The sequence below is a fragment of the Mus musculus genome, chromosome 2, assembly GCF_000001635.26.
Source record: "Mus musculus strain C57BL/6J chromosome 2, GRCm38.p6 C57BL/6J".
NCBI classification, from domain to species: Eukaryota; Metazoa; Chordata; class Mammalia; order Rodentia; family Muridae; genus Mus; species Mus musculus.
Genome location: NC_000068.7, coordinates 121198848 through 121216791, shown reverse-complemented (window position 1 = coordinate 121216791; position 17944 = coordinate 121198848). Strand labels below are relative to the sequence as shown.

General features: G+C 45.0%; 1 protein-coding gene across 17 annotated transcripts in view; it reads left to right on the top strand.

Moving 5' to 3' along the window:
• Positions 1-17944, top strand: part of Trp53bp1 (transformation related protein 53 binding protein 1) — a 101520-nt gene that overhangs the window by 79563 nt on the left and 4013 nt on the right. For 10 of the 17 annotated variants that reach the window (XM_030251686.1, XM_011239581.3, XM_030251685.1 and 7 more), the window contains 11 exons: positions 621-1125; positions 5370-5522; positions 7440-7711; positions 8288-8437; positions 8663-9093; positions 11681-11872; positions 12244-12459; positions 14034-14249; positions 16395-16489; positions 16986-17185; positions 17671-17816. In XM_030251686.1, coding sequence (XP_030107546.1) covers positions 621-1125; positions 5370-5522; positions 7440-7711; positions 8288-8437; positions 8663-9093; positions 11681-11872; positions 12244-12459; positions 14034-14249; positions 16395-16489; positions 16986-17185; positions 17671-17816 — 2576 coding nt within the window. Of the gene's footprint in view, positions 1-620; positions 1176-5369; positions 5523-7439; positions 7712-8287; positions 8438-8662; positions 9094-11680; positions 11873-12243; positions 12460-14033; positions 14250-16394; positions 16490-16985; positions 17186-17670; positions 17817-17944 lie in introns of those variants that run through there. The other 7 variants (XM_017318937.2, XM_011239584.3, NM_001290830.1 and 4 more) reach the window with 4 other exon arrangements.

Here is a 17944-nt window from a genome sequence, read left to right as displayed (position 1 = left end):
GAATTCAAGAGATCCACCTGCTTCTGCCTCCTGAGTTCTGGTATCAAAAGCGTGCACCACCACCGCCTGGCCAGTGAAGACTTTCTTAATGGTGGATTCCCAAGTCAATGTAAGCCATCACATTTAAGAGAGAGAATATGTGTGGCTTTCTTTTGAGACAGGCTCTCATTATACATATTGAGATATATTCTGGCTGGCCTGGAATTCTCTAGTGACCCAGGCTGGCCTCAAACTCCTAGAGATCTACTTGCTTTTGCCTCCTGAGTGCTGGGATTAAGGTGTGCACCATCACACCTCACAGATCTTTTTTATGAAGCTACCAGGATTTATTCATAAATGCCCTACCCCAGTGACCTTGTTAGATCTTAATTACTTCCCAAAGGCAACTCTAAAATACTGTACACAATTGGATCTAGCTTTTATCCTTTTAATATCACAATGGGGATTATTTTATTTTTATTATGTTTTGAGACAGTTTTGCTTTATAGCTTTAGTTGTTCTTGAATCCATGCTCTCCAGCCTCCTGAGTACTAGGATTATAGACATTATAGACCACCACACTGCCTTAGAGGAATAAACTGCATTCAAACCATGACATGTGGTGTCTTTGTCATTTTCAGGGCGAATTTGCTCCATTTTCCAAGTGCTCAAGAAGAAGACAAAGAAAGACCAGATGTTACCCCAAAACTCAGGCAGAGTGAACAGCCTGTGAAGCCTGTTGGGCCTGTCATGGACGATGCTGCTCCTGAGGACTCAGCTTCTCCTGTTTCGCAGCAGAGGGCCTCACAGGAGCAGAGGGCCTCACAGGAGCCCTTCAGTCCTGCAGAGGACGTGATGGAAACAGACCTGCTGGAAGGACTGGCTGCTAACCAGGACAGACCTAGTAAGATGTTGATGGACAGGCCCACCCAGAGTAACATCGGGATCCAGACCGTGGACCATTCCCTGTGCGCCCCAGAAACTGTCTCGGCAGCAACTCAGACTGTGAAGAGTGTGTGTGAGCAGGGGACCAGTACAGCGGAGCAGAACTCTGGGAAACAAGATGCCACTGTGCAGACTGAGAGGGGGAGTGGAGAGAAACCTGCCAGTGCTCCCGTGGACGACACAGAGTCCCTCCACAGCCAGGTGGGGGCAGCTGGGCGCCTCGGGCCCGCTACAGACTGCATTCTCTGAAGGTCTCAGTTCAGTGCTTCTCAAACAATTGTATGTTTTTAGTGGTGTGCGTGCCCATGCCACTTGGGGCTTGTGTGTGAAAGTCAGAAGACAACTTCAGGTGTTAGTCCTCAGGTAGTTTCCATTTTTTTTTTTTTTTTTTGTTTGTTTGTTTGTTTGAAACAGGACCTCTCATTGGTCAGAAACTTCCCCAGATAGGCCAGGCTAGCTGACCTCTGACTTTGGGGTCATGTCTCTTCCCATCTTACCATTGTTGGGAGTAGATCTACCACTGTACTCAGCTCTGTACTTGGTTCTGGCAGTCTGAACTTGTCTTAACGCTTTACTGACTGAGTGAGCCATCCCCACCTCCAATGACATTTGTTTTGTTTTTTTGTTTTTATCTTGTTTTTTGACACCGGGTTGGTCTCACTTGGCTGGCCTGAACTCAAATACTTCTGATTCTATTGATTGTTATGGGTGTTATTTTAGCTACCACTTTTGATAGATATTAATACGATGCCATGCAGAGTGAGAGAATGTGTTTTAGAGCTAGTTTCTCCTGCTGAGAAAGGTGTTGGGGTCTGGAGAGCTGACTCAGTGTGCTAAGAGCCCTGCTGTTGTTCTAGAGGATCTGAGTTTAGTTCTCAGCATCCATGCTGGGCAGCTCACTTCTGTCTGCAACTCCAGCTGGCCTCTGAGGCCCAGGCCCTCACAGGTGACATGTGCTCGACATTGACATATGCACATAAATAAAATGAATCTTAAAACAGGTGCCAGGAAAACCAGCTGGTGGAGGGGCAAAGAGTGTTGAGGAAAGTTCAGGAAAGTGGAGTGTGGAGAACTTGAAACTGGTGTGGCCTTTTAAAGGACGTTAGAGAGAAACGCTGATGGAGTTTTTCTGAGTGTCAGAGCTTTTAAAAAAATCTCTCTGCAATAGCTTGGACTCAGGCCAGTGCTTGGTGAAAGTCCAGGCTGCCACTCTCAGGCTCCCTAAACTTGTGTGTGAAGTATATATGGAACTAGGTTTTGTGTTGGGAAAATAATTTTCCCCACCCAGTAATAATGGACTATTCACGTTATTTAACTTTGGAGATTGTTCTCACATAGACTATCTGCTTCCTTCTGACTCTTGTCATACTTTATCAGTTAAGTCTGTCCCTTGAAGGGTTCACTTTAATGGGCAGAAACTGTTTAGATCCTAGGATGCAAGATGGACCCGCTAGTGGGGAACAGTCAGGCTGCACAAGTCGCTTGAGGCTGTCATGGTTCTGGTACAGGATGATTGACATGCAGTAGCTGTGCTCTAGCCTCATTAAGTAGAGTTGGATATATGGAAACAGTTGGAAGAGTTGGGTTACGGTCCATGTTTAAATTTGATGTCTCTGTTTTACTCCATAGCTAAAGTCAGAGTTAGAATTGTTCGGTTATATCATTGAAGGCTTTGGGTAAATTACTACCTGCTCCTCCATAGAGAGCAGAGCCAGTGGGATGTGGATGGGCGACCGCGATGAGCTGTGCTAGAGGTGTTAGCTACCAGCAAGTCCTAAGTAGTAAACACTGGTGGGTTATAAGAAGCCAATGATTAGGACTAGTGAGCAAATAGGGCTTGGAAATCTAGTTTGCAGACAGTCTTTATCAAAATTATCCAAACCTGACTAGAGCATAATCTTGGGGCCCATTTGGCAATAGAAATTGTGAACATGAGTGCTCAGTGCTCAAACGTGAGGGCTGGAGTTCCGTACCCTAGAGCCCCCAGAAAGAAACCTGATGGAGGAGTGTGCACCCTGTGATCTTAGCCCTGGGGGAGCAAAGACAAGATCTCTGGGGCTTGCTCAGCAGCAGTCAGTCTAGTTGAATTGGCAAATTCCAGGTTCAAGGGAAGAGAGTAATTATAGACACATTAACTCTCAGGCCTTCATGAACACTCACTAGACACATGTGTGTGCACATACATACACACACAGATTTAGAAGACATTTTTATCATGAATGCTGTGATTAGAAAAAGTTAAAAGATTAAGATATGTTCTATGGGGGTGTGATGAGGTATGGGGAAGGGGGTGCCTCAGCAGGCCCATGCTGAGGCATCCCTTCCCCGGAGCGATCAGCCACATGACAGTATAGTATAGAATAGAGTTTATTCAGGGCATAGGGAGGGGAGTTAAGAGGGTAGCAGAGGCAGGGAAAGGCAGAGAGAGGGAGAGTAGAGAAGTAGAGGCAGCCATGACCACATGGAGAGGGGGGGGAAGGGAATCGGGGGAGAGGGGGAGCAAGGAGGCAAGAGGCAAGGGAGAGAAGCAGGAGTAAGAGAGAGAGGAAGGGACAAGCAGCTCCTTTTATAGTGGCCAGGCCTACTTGGCTGTTGCCAGGTAACTGTGGGGGTGGAGTCCAGACAGAACACCAAAAATGAAACAGCCTGGTTTGTGTTTGTTGTCTGCTTGTTTGTTTGAATAGTGGTCTAAAAATTCTGAGTTTGTTATTTTTATATTAATTGGTATTAGTGCATTTGAATTTGTCTAGTCCTGAATGAATTACACCTGCCCTGGTCTTTTCCAGCAGGTGTTTGGATAGTGTGTCATCCATGCTTCACAGAAGCTAGTCGCCAAATATTTGCATAATGCTTTTTGAATGAAAGAAGCTTAGTGTTCTTGAAATATGATGTTCTCAGAAAAAATAGGGTTTTTGTTCAAACTGTTTTTTAAATGGTAAATCTTAAAACTATTATTTTCTTTTCTGTGTCTGAATGTTTTACATGCATATATGCATATATTTAAGAGCACTGAGTGGAGTGGATGCCTGGTGCCCATGGAAGCCAGAAGGGGTACTGGGTCCCCTACCTAGCACTGGGATTTATAGACAGTTGTGAGCTGCTATGTGGGTTGTGGGACTTGAACTCCAGGGCCCTCTGCAAGAGCAGCAAATATGCCTAACCACTGGGCTATCTCTAGTGACATTGCCTCAGGTTACCTAAGAGCTAGCCTCACACTATATAGTCTAGAAATGGCTTTGAACTTCCGATTTTCCTGCCTCTTCCTCCAAGTGTTGAGATTATAGACTGCCATGCCCAGCTTTCTAACGTAACCCTTTAGTTAAAAATCTATTCCTTAGGTCTTAAGTGGGATTTCTGTGACAAAACATGATGACCAAAAGCAACTTGGGGCTGAAAGGGTTTAACCTACATGGGCCATTGAGGGTGGCCAAGGCAGGAACTCAGACAATAGGAACCTGGCCGGCCGGAGACGGGCCCAGGCATGGAGGGCTCTACCTAGTGGCTTATTCCACGTGGCTTGCCTGGTCTCCAGTTGTTTTTGTTTTGTTTTTTGGTTTTTATTTTTGTTCCTGTGGTCTTGTTTTGTTTTGAGACAGTGTTTTCCTGTGTTGCGCTGGCCTTTCTAGAACTCCCTCTATAGATCAGGCTAGCCTCCAACTCAGATCTACCTGCCTCCTGAGTGCTGGTCCCACCACTGCCTGGCTCAGCCTGATAGAACCCAGGACCTCCAGCTGAGGGGTGTTAGCACCCACTGTGGGCAGAGCCCTCCCACAGCCATCACTAAGTACGGAAATGCCCTACAGCCAGATCTCATGGAGGCATGAGTGAGGTTCCATCCTCTGTGACGACTCTGTGACGTTAACTTAAAACAGGCAGCCAGGCAGTGTACATTGGTGAGTAAGCGAAGGCTGGCCACCTGTATAGGGAGACACTGTATCTAAACAAAGTAACAAAACCCTCAAAACTATTCCTGGGAACAGATGGTCTTTTGTTGCTGAACTGGCTTTGACTAGTTAACAGGTGCTGATTCTGGGCTTCTCTAAGAGTCAAAGAGCACCTGGTTTTTAGGTAAAGCACCGTTGTTATCAGAATTAAAGGGTTAACTGGCTGTGGTGGCACATACTTACCAGAGTCCGAGGCAGGAGGATCATGAGTTGGAGAGATCAGCCTGGGGTACACAGTGAGTTGAAGACAAGTCTGAGGTGTACAATGAAACAAAAAGTTGAAAAGATTTAGAATGTTTATTTTTTCAAAATAATGTATTAGCTACTATGATTGAGCTTTGTCATTTCAGGTCAAATGAGGCAGACACATTCTTCTCTGTGAATAAATGGATCACTTATCATGTCTGATTCATGAGTGTACAGTTCCCAGTGAAAACTGTGACTCTATTCCACCTTCTGTTCGCTGGTTTTGTTCAGTCTGTGTTGTGGTTTTTGTTATAGGGGGAAGAGGAATTTGAAATGCCCCAGCCTCCGCATGGCCATGTCTTGCATCGCCACATGAGAACCATTCGAGAAGTCCGTACACTCGTCACCCGCGTCATCACAGATGTTTATTATGTGGATGGGACAGAAGTGGAAAGGAAAGTAACGGAGGTAACACTGCACCCACCTCCTCCCCGCCCCTCCTATCCCTGAGTCCTTTCCCTCACCCCTCTTTCAACCCTGGGTCATTAGGTGCTGGCACTCAGCCTCAGTTTCTTTTTGAAACTTTTCTTTGAGACAGGGTCTTTAAACACAGCCCCGGCTGTCCTGGAACTTACTCTGTAGACCAGGCTGGCCTCTCCCTCCTGAGTGCTACCACTGCCTGACTGGTTTGTTTCTTAGCATAGCTCAAGCTTCTTAACTGGTGTGTAGCCATACTTGAGCTTCTCATCTTTCCGTCTCCATCTCTGCTTACGTTTGTGACAAACCTAGGGCCACATGTGTGTGAGGGAGCACTCCAAGCCTGTGGGGTTTCTTTCCTTTTAACATTCATTCATTCATTGAGTGTGTGTATTCATGTGGTTGTGTGTGTATAGTGGCCCACGTGTGACATCTTTTGGAAGACAGCTTTCAGAGTCAGCTGTCCTTGCATCCTATGGCTCTGGGTTATCAGAATTGGGTCATAAAGCATCTTAGGAGCCATTTTGCTATCTATCCTTGCCCTCCCTCAAACTATACATTCTCAAAGCAGAAATTCTCCAAATGGGAGAAGTCAAAACCAGCCATTTGTTTACCTTTTAGTATTATATAAATGTGTATGGCCCATCCTGTCTCTGTGGAGAGCCTGGGCCTGCTGAGGAGTCTTCTTTCTCCACACCATGTCAGTTAGCCTGATGCGCTGTAAACATTTCAGATGAGGGAGACAAAATTGTATCATGTATGCCCATTTCCCTATGCTGTGCCTGTTGGGGGTGTTGTGTCTTGATCCTAGACCCTTGCCATACCATGCCTGGGCTTCAGTCTTACGAGATGACTTACAGCTGAGCTCTAGCACCCAAGTGTACATATGTAGTGAAGCCAGCTTGGTATTCTAGTGGTTTGTATTTATCAAAAGTTGTTCATCGTTGTCGTCGTCATCGTCATCATCAATAGAGACAGGGTCTCATTATATAGCCATGGCTGTCTTGAAGTTTAGCATGTAGACCAGGCTGGCCTTGAATTAAGAGAGAGATCTGTCTGCATCCGCTTCCCAGTGTGTGTGACTACACTCAGCATATACTTTCATTAGAATGTGAGCCCCCTCTGCCCATGGATGGAGTTGAAAGCTGTAAACTCAGGGCTCTCCCACGAAGCTACATCCTCAGCTCTGATTATGTTTTTTGTCTTCATTTTTCCAAACCAATTTTAGTTATTTTTGCTTATAATTTTCTGTTTCCATGGATACTTAGAAAAGACCTAATGTTAATGATGTGCCCAGAATGGCTCCTGCCTGCTCCTCTCCGTAACCTCCTTAGCTCTCTTCTCTCCACAGGGAACTCCTTCTGTCTTCTAGGTTAAAGTCCTTGCTAGTAGCTTATGCACTTTCCCAGTAGAAAGATAATTTCATGTGCCATAGAAAGGGTTCTTTCTTCTTGTTCTTTTTTGTTTGTTTGTTTTGTTTTGTTTTTTTTTATTCTTTTTTTCTTTTCTGGGTTCTTTCTTCAATGTTTTGCTACATGTAATATGTTGGTTTAGTAGCTTTGAACAAGTTTAAAAACTATATTTATTTACTTAATTTTGAGTCAGGGTTTCACTGGCTTGACTGAAATTTGATATATGGATCCAGGGTAGCCTCAAACTCACAGCTTACCTGTCTCTGCCTCCCAGGATTAAAGATATGTGCCATCATACCTAGCTATGCTTTGAAATAATTTATGTAGCCATGGCGCAAAACAGATATAGAATTATTTCCATGCTTCAGGAAGTTCCTTCCCAATTCCCACCTGGCTGATAGGACATTTCCTGCAGTCTCTGGGATTTCCCAGCCATCACCTTAGCTTCCTGTTAGTGTGCTTTCTTTTAGCTTCCCTATCTGTTTCTTCCCTTCAGGAGACTGAAGAACCAATCGTAGAGTGTCAGGAATGTGAAACAGAAGTTTCCCCTTCACAGACTGGAGGTTCCTCTGGGGACCTGGGGGACATCAGCTCCTTCTCCTCCAAAGCTTCCAGCTCACACCACACATCCAGTGGAACAAGTCTCTCAGCCATACACAGCAGTGGCAGCTCAGGGCGAGGAGCTGGGCCACTCAAAGGAAAAGCCAGTGGGACAGAAGCTGCAGATTTTGCCTTACCCAGTTCCCGAGGAGGCCCAGGAAAACTGAGGTGCAGACAGGTTCTCCAGAGAGAACCCAGCAGGGGCAGGGCTGCTAATGTTTTCATATCACATGAGAAGAAATATTGGGGAATGCCCCACCTTGAGCTGGAGAAACAGTGCCTCTTCCTCATTGTGGGCAAAGAAGCCCCTTAGGGGATGTTGGGAATGCTGGGTACATTCTCCTACCATCCCTATGTTCTGCAGCTTATCCATATTTTGGTTGGGAGTACAGATTTGGAATAGGCCCCCCACTGTGCTCTATGTCCTTGGTTTTTGGTCGGCTCTGTGGGTATCCAGAGCCTGAAGTAGAATAGAAGGTTGGGCAGAAATGGGTGTGGCATCGAAAATAGTAACAGCAGGAAGCTATGTCAGGAGGGAGTAGACTTTCATACAGGAAAAAGTCCTTTTTCCCCCATCCCCCTTGCTGAGGTTTTGGTGATGAGTTTTAATGGGTGTGAGCCAAGTTCTGTTGCCCTGGAGGAGCAGCGCGTGTTGCCTGACATATAGTTGGAAGGTCCTGGGGAGATGTTAAAGGATGTACTCCTTAGCAGCTGCTATCAAACTAACCTGTCTTCATTCTCTAGTCCTAGAAAAGGGATCAGTCAGACAGGGGCACCGGTGTGTGAGGAAGATGGTGATGCAGGCCTTGGCATCAGACAGGGAGGGAAGGCTCCAGTTACACCTCGTGGGCGTGGGCGAAGGGGCCGCCCACCTTCTCGGACCACTGGAACCAGGTACCTGGGTAGTGCCAAAAAAATAGGAGTAGAGGGAAGAGGAGAATAGAGAGTGTGTAAGGTACAAGAGGGAGAGGAGAGGCCCACACTGATGCCTGAGGCCACTGAGAAATTGGGCTCATGCCTGTGATGGGGCTAATAAAGAATGGGGAAGAGATCTATAAGGGAAAAGAGTCAGAAGGTAGGTCCTGTCTTGCTCTCACTTCCTTCTCTACCCGTCTTTAGAGAAACAGTTGTCTCTGGTCCGTTGGGCGTAGAAGATATTTCACCTAGCATGTCACCAGATGACAAGTCCTTCACCCGCATTATGCCTCGTGTGCCAGATTCTACCAAACGGACGGATGCCAGTTCTAGTACTTTGCGGCGGAGTGATTCTCCAGAGATTCCTTTTCAGGCTGCTACTGGTTCCTCTGATGGCTTGGATTCCTCATCTTCAGGAAACAGCTTTGTGGGTCTCCGTGTTGTAGCTAAGTGGTCATCCAATGGCTACTTTTACTCTGGGAAGATCACCCGAGATGTGGGGGCTGGGAAGTACAAGCTGCTCTTTGATGATGGGTACGAATGTGACGTGCTGGGCAAAGACATTCTCCTGTGTGACCCCATCCCCCTGGACACTGAAGTGACAGCCCTCTCAGAAGATGAATATTTCAGTGCAGGTAATGAAACAAGCAGATCCCTACAGATGGACTGTGCCTGCTGGTCCCTCCTGTCAGCAGTTACCAGGACAGTCTCGTCTTCCCCAGCCTCACTGTTGATCTGGATCTCACAAGTCAGAGATTCCACTCCTATTACATTGCTTACCCTGGCCATTGACTGTTTGGTTTCTAGTTTGGTTTTCAGTAAACTTATTTTGGAATAGTTAAAGGCTTAAAGAAAATGTTGCCAAGTACAGAATGGTGTTAGGGAGGACCCCTGTGTCCTCCTCGCCGAGCACTCCCTATCCGTAGTGTCCTAAATTAGTCCGATACTTTTGTCAGAAGCAAGAAGCCAGTCTCAGTCCCTGATAACTAAACTCCAAACTTTATTTGGATTTTACCATCTTTTCTATAATGTACTTTCTCTGTTTCAGGATCCAGTCGAGGATACCACATTACATTTAGTCATCATGTTTCGTTTGGTCTCCTCTGGTTTGTGGCAATTTCTGTCTTTTGTTTTTTCATGACTTTGACAGTTTTGAGGGATAATAGCTATTTTATAGAATGGTCTCTCAGATCAGGTCTGATGTTTTCACATTAGACTGGAGTTACGATTTTGTTTTTAGTTCATTGTAAAGAATGATATTAGGGGTGAAGTGCCCTTCCTATCATATTATATATATGGGGCTGAGGGAGGCATGTGACATCACCCTACATCACTGGTGATGTGAGTTTTTATCACTAGGTAAGAGACTCTCCAGGTCTTTCCACTTCAGCATTAGTGTTTTCCCCTTTGTATTCTGTCTTTCACTCCTGCCTTTTATGCCCTGGCTGTCCTGGAACTTGCATTGTAAATCAGGCTGGCCTCAAGCTAACAGAGATCCCCCTGCCAATGTCTCCTGAGTCCTGGGATTAAAGCTGTGTGCTACTGTGCCAGGCTTCACTTCTGACTTTTATGCTCACTGACTGTGTTGATAAGAATTCAGCTGGAGACTGGTGGTGCACTGAGATATTTTAATGTAGGAAGAGGGCGTGCTGCGTGTCATCCTCTGATTTGAATAATGATGCCCTTGTTTTGTCTTTTCGGGGGTGGGGTGTCCTCAGGTCACTGGCCTTTTTGTAATAGCCAGTGTTGGCAATGGTGAGGTATTTGTGTGTGCTTTTACTTTTTCATATATGAATTCTGTGAATATAGCTTCTTAGCTATATGGTGTTGACTGTCTTTTAGAAATATCCTTTCTGGATATTGTATTGCACATGGATAGACCGGGAGGACAAGCTTTTCTGTTGGGCGCTTCCGGGCTTTTTTGTTCTAGGGTTCCCCAAGTACCTGCTTTTTGCTCCCTTGTTTTGGTGTTTTGGGGCCACTTTACCTTGTAATACTAGATAACACTATGGGTTGTGTGGCATTACTTAGGTGCAGTACATGGAGCTGGTAGCTTATGGTTTGTATGTATTGTCTTCATCTGGTATGAAGCCATCTTAGAGGTTGACATTTGGCTCTTTCAAGATAGATCAGTATCAGCAGTAAATTGTGCATCATGGGATAGGGATTCAGCATTCCACTTGTTGAGGCTGTTTACCAGTGTCAGTAAGCAGCACACTGCTTCTAGTTATTGTAGCTATTCCATAGTGATGAGTGTCCTTCTGGCCTTGGGCATATGTCAGTCTGAGGTCTTCAGGATTTAGTTTGGTGGTAGATTTAAGCTAGGAGACAAGCAAGCCGAGTAAAGGAGTTGGTTGTATGACCCAGCAAGGAGAACTAGGACCTGCTTCCTCCTCCTTGCTCTTCCCTGCTAGGGATAGCTAGGTCCCTTAGCCCTTCATTGAAAACAAGCTAATGGAAATGAAGTGTAACTTTTTGTTCACCAGAATGAAAAAATCAGTAGTGATGTGCCATTTTTATGTTGTATGTGAGATACATGTTGTTTATTGGTTGGTAGGAAGGAGTGTGGTTTTTTTTATTTTTTTTCCCTTTTCTTTTTTTCATAGAATTGGACATAGATCTTGCCTACCCAATCCTCACATAACAGAACTAGGCCTAAACTCAGGTTTGCTGAGTTCTAACTCAGCCACACATTGTGCTGCTAACCTAAAGGACTGTCTGTAGCTGTGTATCAGGGTAAGAGCAGTGGGGTAGACAAGAGCAGGCAAGCAGGCTTTATCTCCCCTTTCTTTGCTCTCTCCATCCTGACTTTGTGTACAGTAGACAAACCTACATGATTTCTTAGAATTGTCATTTTCACCTGTCATTTTCATTCATACTTCAAAGAAACCACAATGGGAAAGCTTAGGAGATTGCTATAGGATCGTTAAACCTTGCCATTCACTTCAGGAGATCCATCTGAGCCACTAATAATCCCTCAGTCCGGTCTTGGGAAGCTTGCTTTTATAGCTAAAGGCTGCTTTCTCTCAGAAGACCTTGTCTAATCCTAGTGTATTAGCTACATATATCCCAAGTGTTGTAAACCACTTGGCAGGGACAGCCAAGTTCAGCCCATGGTTGTTGGCTCTTTGGGTTCCCTGCCTCAGCCTGCTTTTGCAGAGCCCTTCTGAGAGGCTGCTCAACAGCCTACAATTATGGTATCTTTTATAATGTCATCTCCAGGAGTGGTGAAAGGACATAGGAAGGAGTCTGGGGAGCTGTATTACAGCATTGAAAAAGAAGGCCAAAGGAAGTGGTATAAACGAATGGCAGTCATTCTGTCCTTGGAGCAAGGAAACAGACTGAGAGAGCAATATGGGCTTGGCCCATATGAAGCTGTCACACCGCTCACGAAGGCAGCAGATATCAGCTTAGGTAAGACTTTCCTGAACAACTGCCTGTGGATCCAGGCTTCGCTTAAAGGGAGGAATGGTTCCCAGGATAGTAGGAATGATTGCCTGACTCCTTTGAGTGGCTTAGTGGATAGCAATGACTGTCCTTTTCTAGTAACAGCCACACTTTTTCCCCTTCCAAATAACAAATGAGAAGTCTCTAGGATTTTTCTGGCCTTTCTCCTCCTATCGGGGAGCAAATCTATCTCCGTCATGGCAGTGTTGGAAAACATAAAATGCGTGGCTTTAAAAGGACATTTCATGATTGGGGAGGTTGCGAAAAGCACAGTACTGTCCATGTCAGGTTAAGTTCTTCCTTAACCTGATCTCACTAGTATTTGGCTTACTCACCAGACAATTTGGTGGAAGGAAAGCGGAAACGGCGCAGTAACATCAGCTCCCCAGTCACCCCCACTGCCGCCAGTAGCAGCAGCACAACGCCCACACGTAAAGCCACGGAGAGTCCCCGTGCTTCCACGGGAGTCCCATCAGGCAAAAGGAAACTTCCGACTTCTGAAGAGGAACGCTCTCCTGCTAAGCGAGGTCGAAAGTCTGCCACCGTGAAACCTGGTAAGATGGGAGCCGAGTACATGCAGATGTCCTGCCTATGCTGTCACAGACTGGTGCTACAAGTTATAGGTCATCGTATTATAAGCTCCATTCCCTGTCCTCTCTTCAGGGCCCAGCAGGAGGGCAGGACTTGATCACAGACAGACTATGTGTGGGCTCTGGGGAGGAATATAAGCATGGAAGTTTAAGTAGGATCAAAATGGGTAGAATTTCTTAGATTTTAACCTCTGCCATCTCCTGCTTCTTGGTAGACCTTATTTCCACTATCTTTCCCCCCACTATCTTGTGCTCACACTTTCTCAAGCTTCCTATAGAATGCTTATGCTTCAGCCTGCATCTTCCCTTTCCCCTACCCATCCTTTTCAGTCACTCCTATTCATTGTGAAAAAAATTCAGTCAGATGTTCAAGTGTCTGTGGTGGCCCAGACTTGGCCACGGTGGCTTCTGTAGATAGAGGTAAAGTCCTGTCTCTATGGGTAGGGTCCCTCAGGCTGGCACCGTGATGGCATTCCATATTCCTTGTCCCAGAACCAGATCTTTGTTTTTCCTATTAGAGTTGTGTCATCTGCTTACCACCTAATACCACTGCCATGTATTTCAGGTTATTTAAAAACAGCAATAGCTAACCTTTATTAAATATTTACTGAGTTAGGCATGAGGCCTAAATATTTTCACTCATATTCCCTTATATAATCTCTTAAAGCATATTTGCTAGAATTCACTTTCTATATTTTTGAAGAGTCTAAGATAGAAAAGTTAGGTAACTTTCTCAACAATCTCAAGGTAGATCTCAAATTGAGGTAGACCTGACCCTTTAGTCCAGTGCCAAATGCATAGTATTACTGCCTCTTGACTGTTCCTGATCCTGGTTTTATTTCAGGAGGCATGCATGACCTGCCGTCATCTTAGCCTCCTAGTGAACCTGATTCGGCTTCAGTAGGTATCCATTTCCTTCTGGAGGACTTACTGGGGCACATCTTAGCATGGTGTTGTGGAATGGTGGCTCACTTACCTCCCCAGGTGTTGACAGCTGGGTGTTGAGTTGGGGTATTTTGTTGTGGCTTCACCTCCACATAAAGACTCTGACCAAGTATTTCGCGTTGCTCTGGTGAGAGTCTGGTATGGTGGGAGAATCTGATTGGGACAGTTCTTGGCAGCAGTAAAGTTTTCTTTTTTTCCTTCCTCATTAAAGATTGCTTCAAAATGTCAGAGACCTGGGTGGTGAATGTGGTTGAAGACTTCCCAACACTACATTTTCCTGTTCTAGAGCCACCTTTGGTGTCAGGTGGCCTTAGAAATTGATGTTATTGAAGTACTACTAGTTCATTTCCATACATGAAAACAACAGACTGCCCACTGTAATGGTCACGTCAGATTTAAATGTTATTTGTCTTCATTGTAAATTTGGTCCTAGCTTGTTGGCCATTTAGAGTGATTGGCTGTATTAATGGTCTTTGGGTCATAGCTTAGACAAAGCTTACCAGGACATGGCCTATCCGGTCCCACTGGTGCTGGGCCTTTGTTCAAGTAGTGATCTGTGTGCATCATTTTGGTAACTGTTTTGTCCTTCCTAGGAACAGTGGGGGCAGCAGAGTTTGTGAGTCCCTGTGAGACTGGAGACAACATAGGTGAGCCTTCTGTCCTAGAAGAGCCAAGAGGGCCTTTGCCCCTCAACAAGACCTTGTTTCTGGGCTATGCCTTTCTCCTCACCATGGCTACAACTAGTGACAAGCTGGCCAGTCGCTCTAAGCTGCTAGATGGTCCTACAGGAAGCAGTGAAGAAGAGGAGGGTGAGTCCCTGGGGTGCTGACCTATGCACTCTTTGCTTTTACTTTGTGAAGGGATGCTTTTTTCATCCAGGTAGAGTAGTGCACCAGGCAGGTGGTAACTGATTCTGGCCACATAAGTAAAATTAACTTGTACCCTATTTCTGGTTTGTAGACTTTTCACAAAATCGTTCTCAGTGAGTGGTTCTCAAGATGGTCTTGGTAGGCAGCTGAGAAATCGTTATCTTTTTGTTAATTTTCATACTACAGAGACACAGGTGTGCATGCTATAGATCTATGCATGGATGTATATGTACCTGTGCACAGGTGTGGCAGTCATGGGACAATCTGGAAGAGTATTATTCTTCCTCCTAATGTAAGGGGTCCCAGGGGATCAAACTCAAGTCACCAGGCTTGGCAACCCAGGGAGAGAGTTCCCCTTCTTACATAAAGTGAATGTTAAAAATCTGTTAATCTATCAGAGTTAAAGGGCTTCAACAGTGACAGACTTGGATTTGAACAGTGTTGGCTTACCTTCCTGTAACTATCCACATCCAGCAGGCTTCTCGTGTTTGGCCACCTTCCCCCTTTATTCTCTACCATTTACTTAAGAGAACCCATGTGGAGGATGCATTCTCTTCTGAGTGTAAGAAGGGAACTGTGGTGTCTACAGCCCAGAATAGTTTGGCAAGAATTAGTTTCTAGGCCCTTTTATATTAAAATAAGTCTGTATGTCACATACATTAGATTTTTTTTTAAGTGATTCTTTATTAGACATTTTCTCTATTTACATTTCAAATGTTAGCCTCTTTCCTAGTTTCCCCTCCAAAAATACCTTATCCTCTCCCCTGCTCCCAACCCACCCACTCACATTCTTGGTTCTAGCATTCCCCTATATTGGGGCATAGAGCCTTCACAGGACCAAGGGACTCCCCTCCCATTGATGACTGACTAGGCCATCCTCTGCTAGAAAATATAATTAGAGATACTAGTTCCACTATGTGATTTCTTTACCTGGTGGTATAGTTCCAAGGAGCTCTGAGGATACTGGTTAGTGTATATTGACGTTCCTTCTATGGGGCTTCAGTCCCCTTCTTTTCCCTGGGATTTCTCTGGCTCCTTCATAGGGGACCTTGTGCTCCGTTCATTGGATGACTGTGAGCATCCACTTCTGTATTTGCTAGGCACTGGCAGAGCCTCTCAGGAGAATGCTATATCAGGCTCCTATCAGCAGGCTCTTTTGGCATCTGCCTAGTGTCTGGGTTAGGTGGTTGTTTATGGGGTGAATCCCCAAGTGTGGCAGTCTCTGGATGGTCATTCCTCCAGGCTCTGCTCCAAACTTTGTCTCTGTAACTCCTTCCACACATATATTAATTTAGGTCTAGGTGAAGTCTTTGGTCAGGTGGTAGAATGTATTTCAGAGGTCTGACAAATGTGTGGTATAGGGGAATGTGTAGATCAAATGTATATAGTGCGTGACAGTAGTCTCCAGATATCTGTCCAAGCTTGAGAACTAGATTGTTGTTTTGTAAGTTAAAGAGTTCTGACTAATGTTGAGTCTTGCAAGAAGGAATTAAAATAAGGAAAATGTGATTGTCATAAAATGGTATAGCTGAAGATGTATGATGACTCTACTCACTAGTTACAGCCATTCAAACATGTACAGGGCACAGGAAAGTGATCTGGTGTTGCCCTTAGATTTATGTTTGGAAGGTGCATAGGAGATGTTCTGGTGATGGGCAGCTGGGTTTTGAGAGCAAGTGTGGGACGTGTGGCTTGTCAAACAGAATTCAGATATGTATAGTGGAAGAAAAAGCAGTGACCTAGCCTGAGCTCAGAATTAGCAGTCCCTTGAATTCCATGCAGCAGTCTGGCATCACAGTAAAGATGGTTTGCAGCCTATTTTGCTTTTCTAGTGTTGCTTTAACAACTTAGTGCTTGAAACCAGACATTACAAGGCAGTTCTACATAGGCGTTTGTTGCTTGGAATAGTCCAGAAAGCTGACTGAGTGAGAGTGATGCAGGCTGTTCAGTTCCTCAGATACATTAGTAAATCTGCATCTGTCTAATCACCAGTAGCTGAAGAATTAAGAGGAAGCAGTTACAAATAGGCATTAAAGTACTTAGATTTTATAATAGTAAAAATAATTATTTTTGTTACATATACAGAATTTTTAGAAATTCCTCCTTTCAACAAGCAGTATACAGAATGCCAGCTTCGAGCAGGAGCTGGGTATATCCTTGAAGACTTCAATGAAGCCCAGGTGAGGACTTTATTTTGTGGCTACCTTCTTTCTGTATTGAGAAAAGGCCCAAGAGGGGTTTGGGTGGTTTACTGAAATGCAGGGTACTGTGCCAGTGTGCTACTCCAGCCCAGCATTTTCAGTGTACACAGAGAAGACACGCTAGAGCTTGTGTTAGGTGGTAGTGGTTCTGTAGAGACAGCAACAGATTGAACTTATACAGTAGAAAGCCTATTGGTGGTAGTGTTTCCCTAGCCGGAAGGTGGGGTACTGGGTATGGTTGACCTTTGAGATTTAGGCCTTCCAAAAGATGTAGGTGAAACAAACTGTCACAGGAAGCAGTTTGGGCTTTTCAGTGAGCCAACACAACCTTTGGTACAAAAACAGATTAGATAGTATTTTTTGATACCAGTTGGAAGTCATTACACCTGTTCTCGAGGGCTCATTAGGTGCAGCTAATCAGCAAAGGTTTTCCTAAACACTACCAGACCAGTCAGCTGGGTTTCTTTTCTTCTAGTGTAACACAGCCTACCAGTGTCTCCTAATTGCGGACCAGCACTGTCGAACCCGGAAGTACTTCCTGTGCCTTGCCAGTGGCATTCCTTGTGTGTCTCATGTCTGGGTCCATGACAGTTGCCATGCCAACCAACTTCAAAACTATCGTAATTATCTGCTGCCTGCTGGGTATAGCCTTGAAGAGCAACGAATTCTGGATTGGTGAGTGTTTGGAAGCCCATTTAGAGCTGAGACAACAGGAAGAATGGCATTTGGGAAGAAAGTCTAGTTGAGAAATTTAAGTGTTACTAGAAACTGGAATGTCTGTAGACTAAATCAGAATTTGAATGAATTTGAAATGATATCAGCAGTTAAAGTACTTTATTGCCAGAGCCTCACTGGGAACCTTCTGAATGTGTGGAAAGATTAGTGTATGTGGTCAGTGTTCCCCAGTAGGGGAAGCATTGAAACTAGGATTAAGTTTCAATTTTAAACTTAGAGAGGGAAGGGGACTAACCTGATTTGTTTACTAGCAAAGTCTGGGCTCCTGGAATGCATACCTCCTCCAGAAGCGAGGCAGAGCATGTTCAACACATGGCAGAGCTAGGAAAGCGCAGACAAGGACTCCCTTTGCAGAGTTGTTAGATATGATGGGCCATACTAAGTTCCTTTCCAGTTCCTAAATATTGTCTCCAACTCCTTCACAGGCAACCCCGTGAAAACCCTTTCCAGAATCTGAAGGTCCTCTTGGTGTCAGATCAACAACAGAACTTCTTGGAGCTCTGGTCTGAGATCCTTATGACTGGAGGGGCAGCCTCTGTGAAGCAGCACCATTCAAGTGCCCACAACAAAGGTACTGGGAAGCATCTGTGTTTCATAGTCATTCCAGGGTGTCCTTAGACTCACACCTGTCAGCATGTGTATTCCAAGTCTGTCCTCATTTTTAAGATAAGTCCCACCTTCAAAAAGGGTAGGTTGACG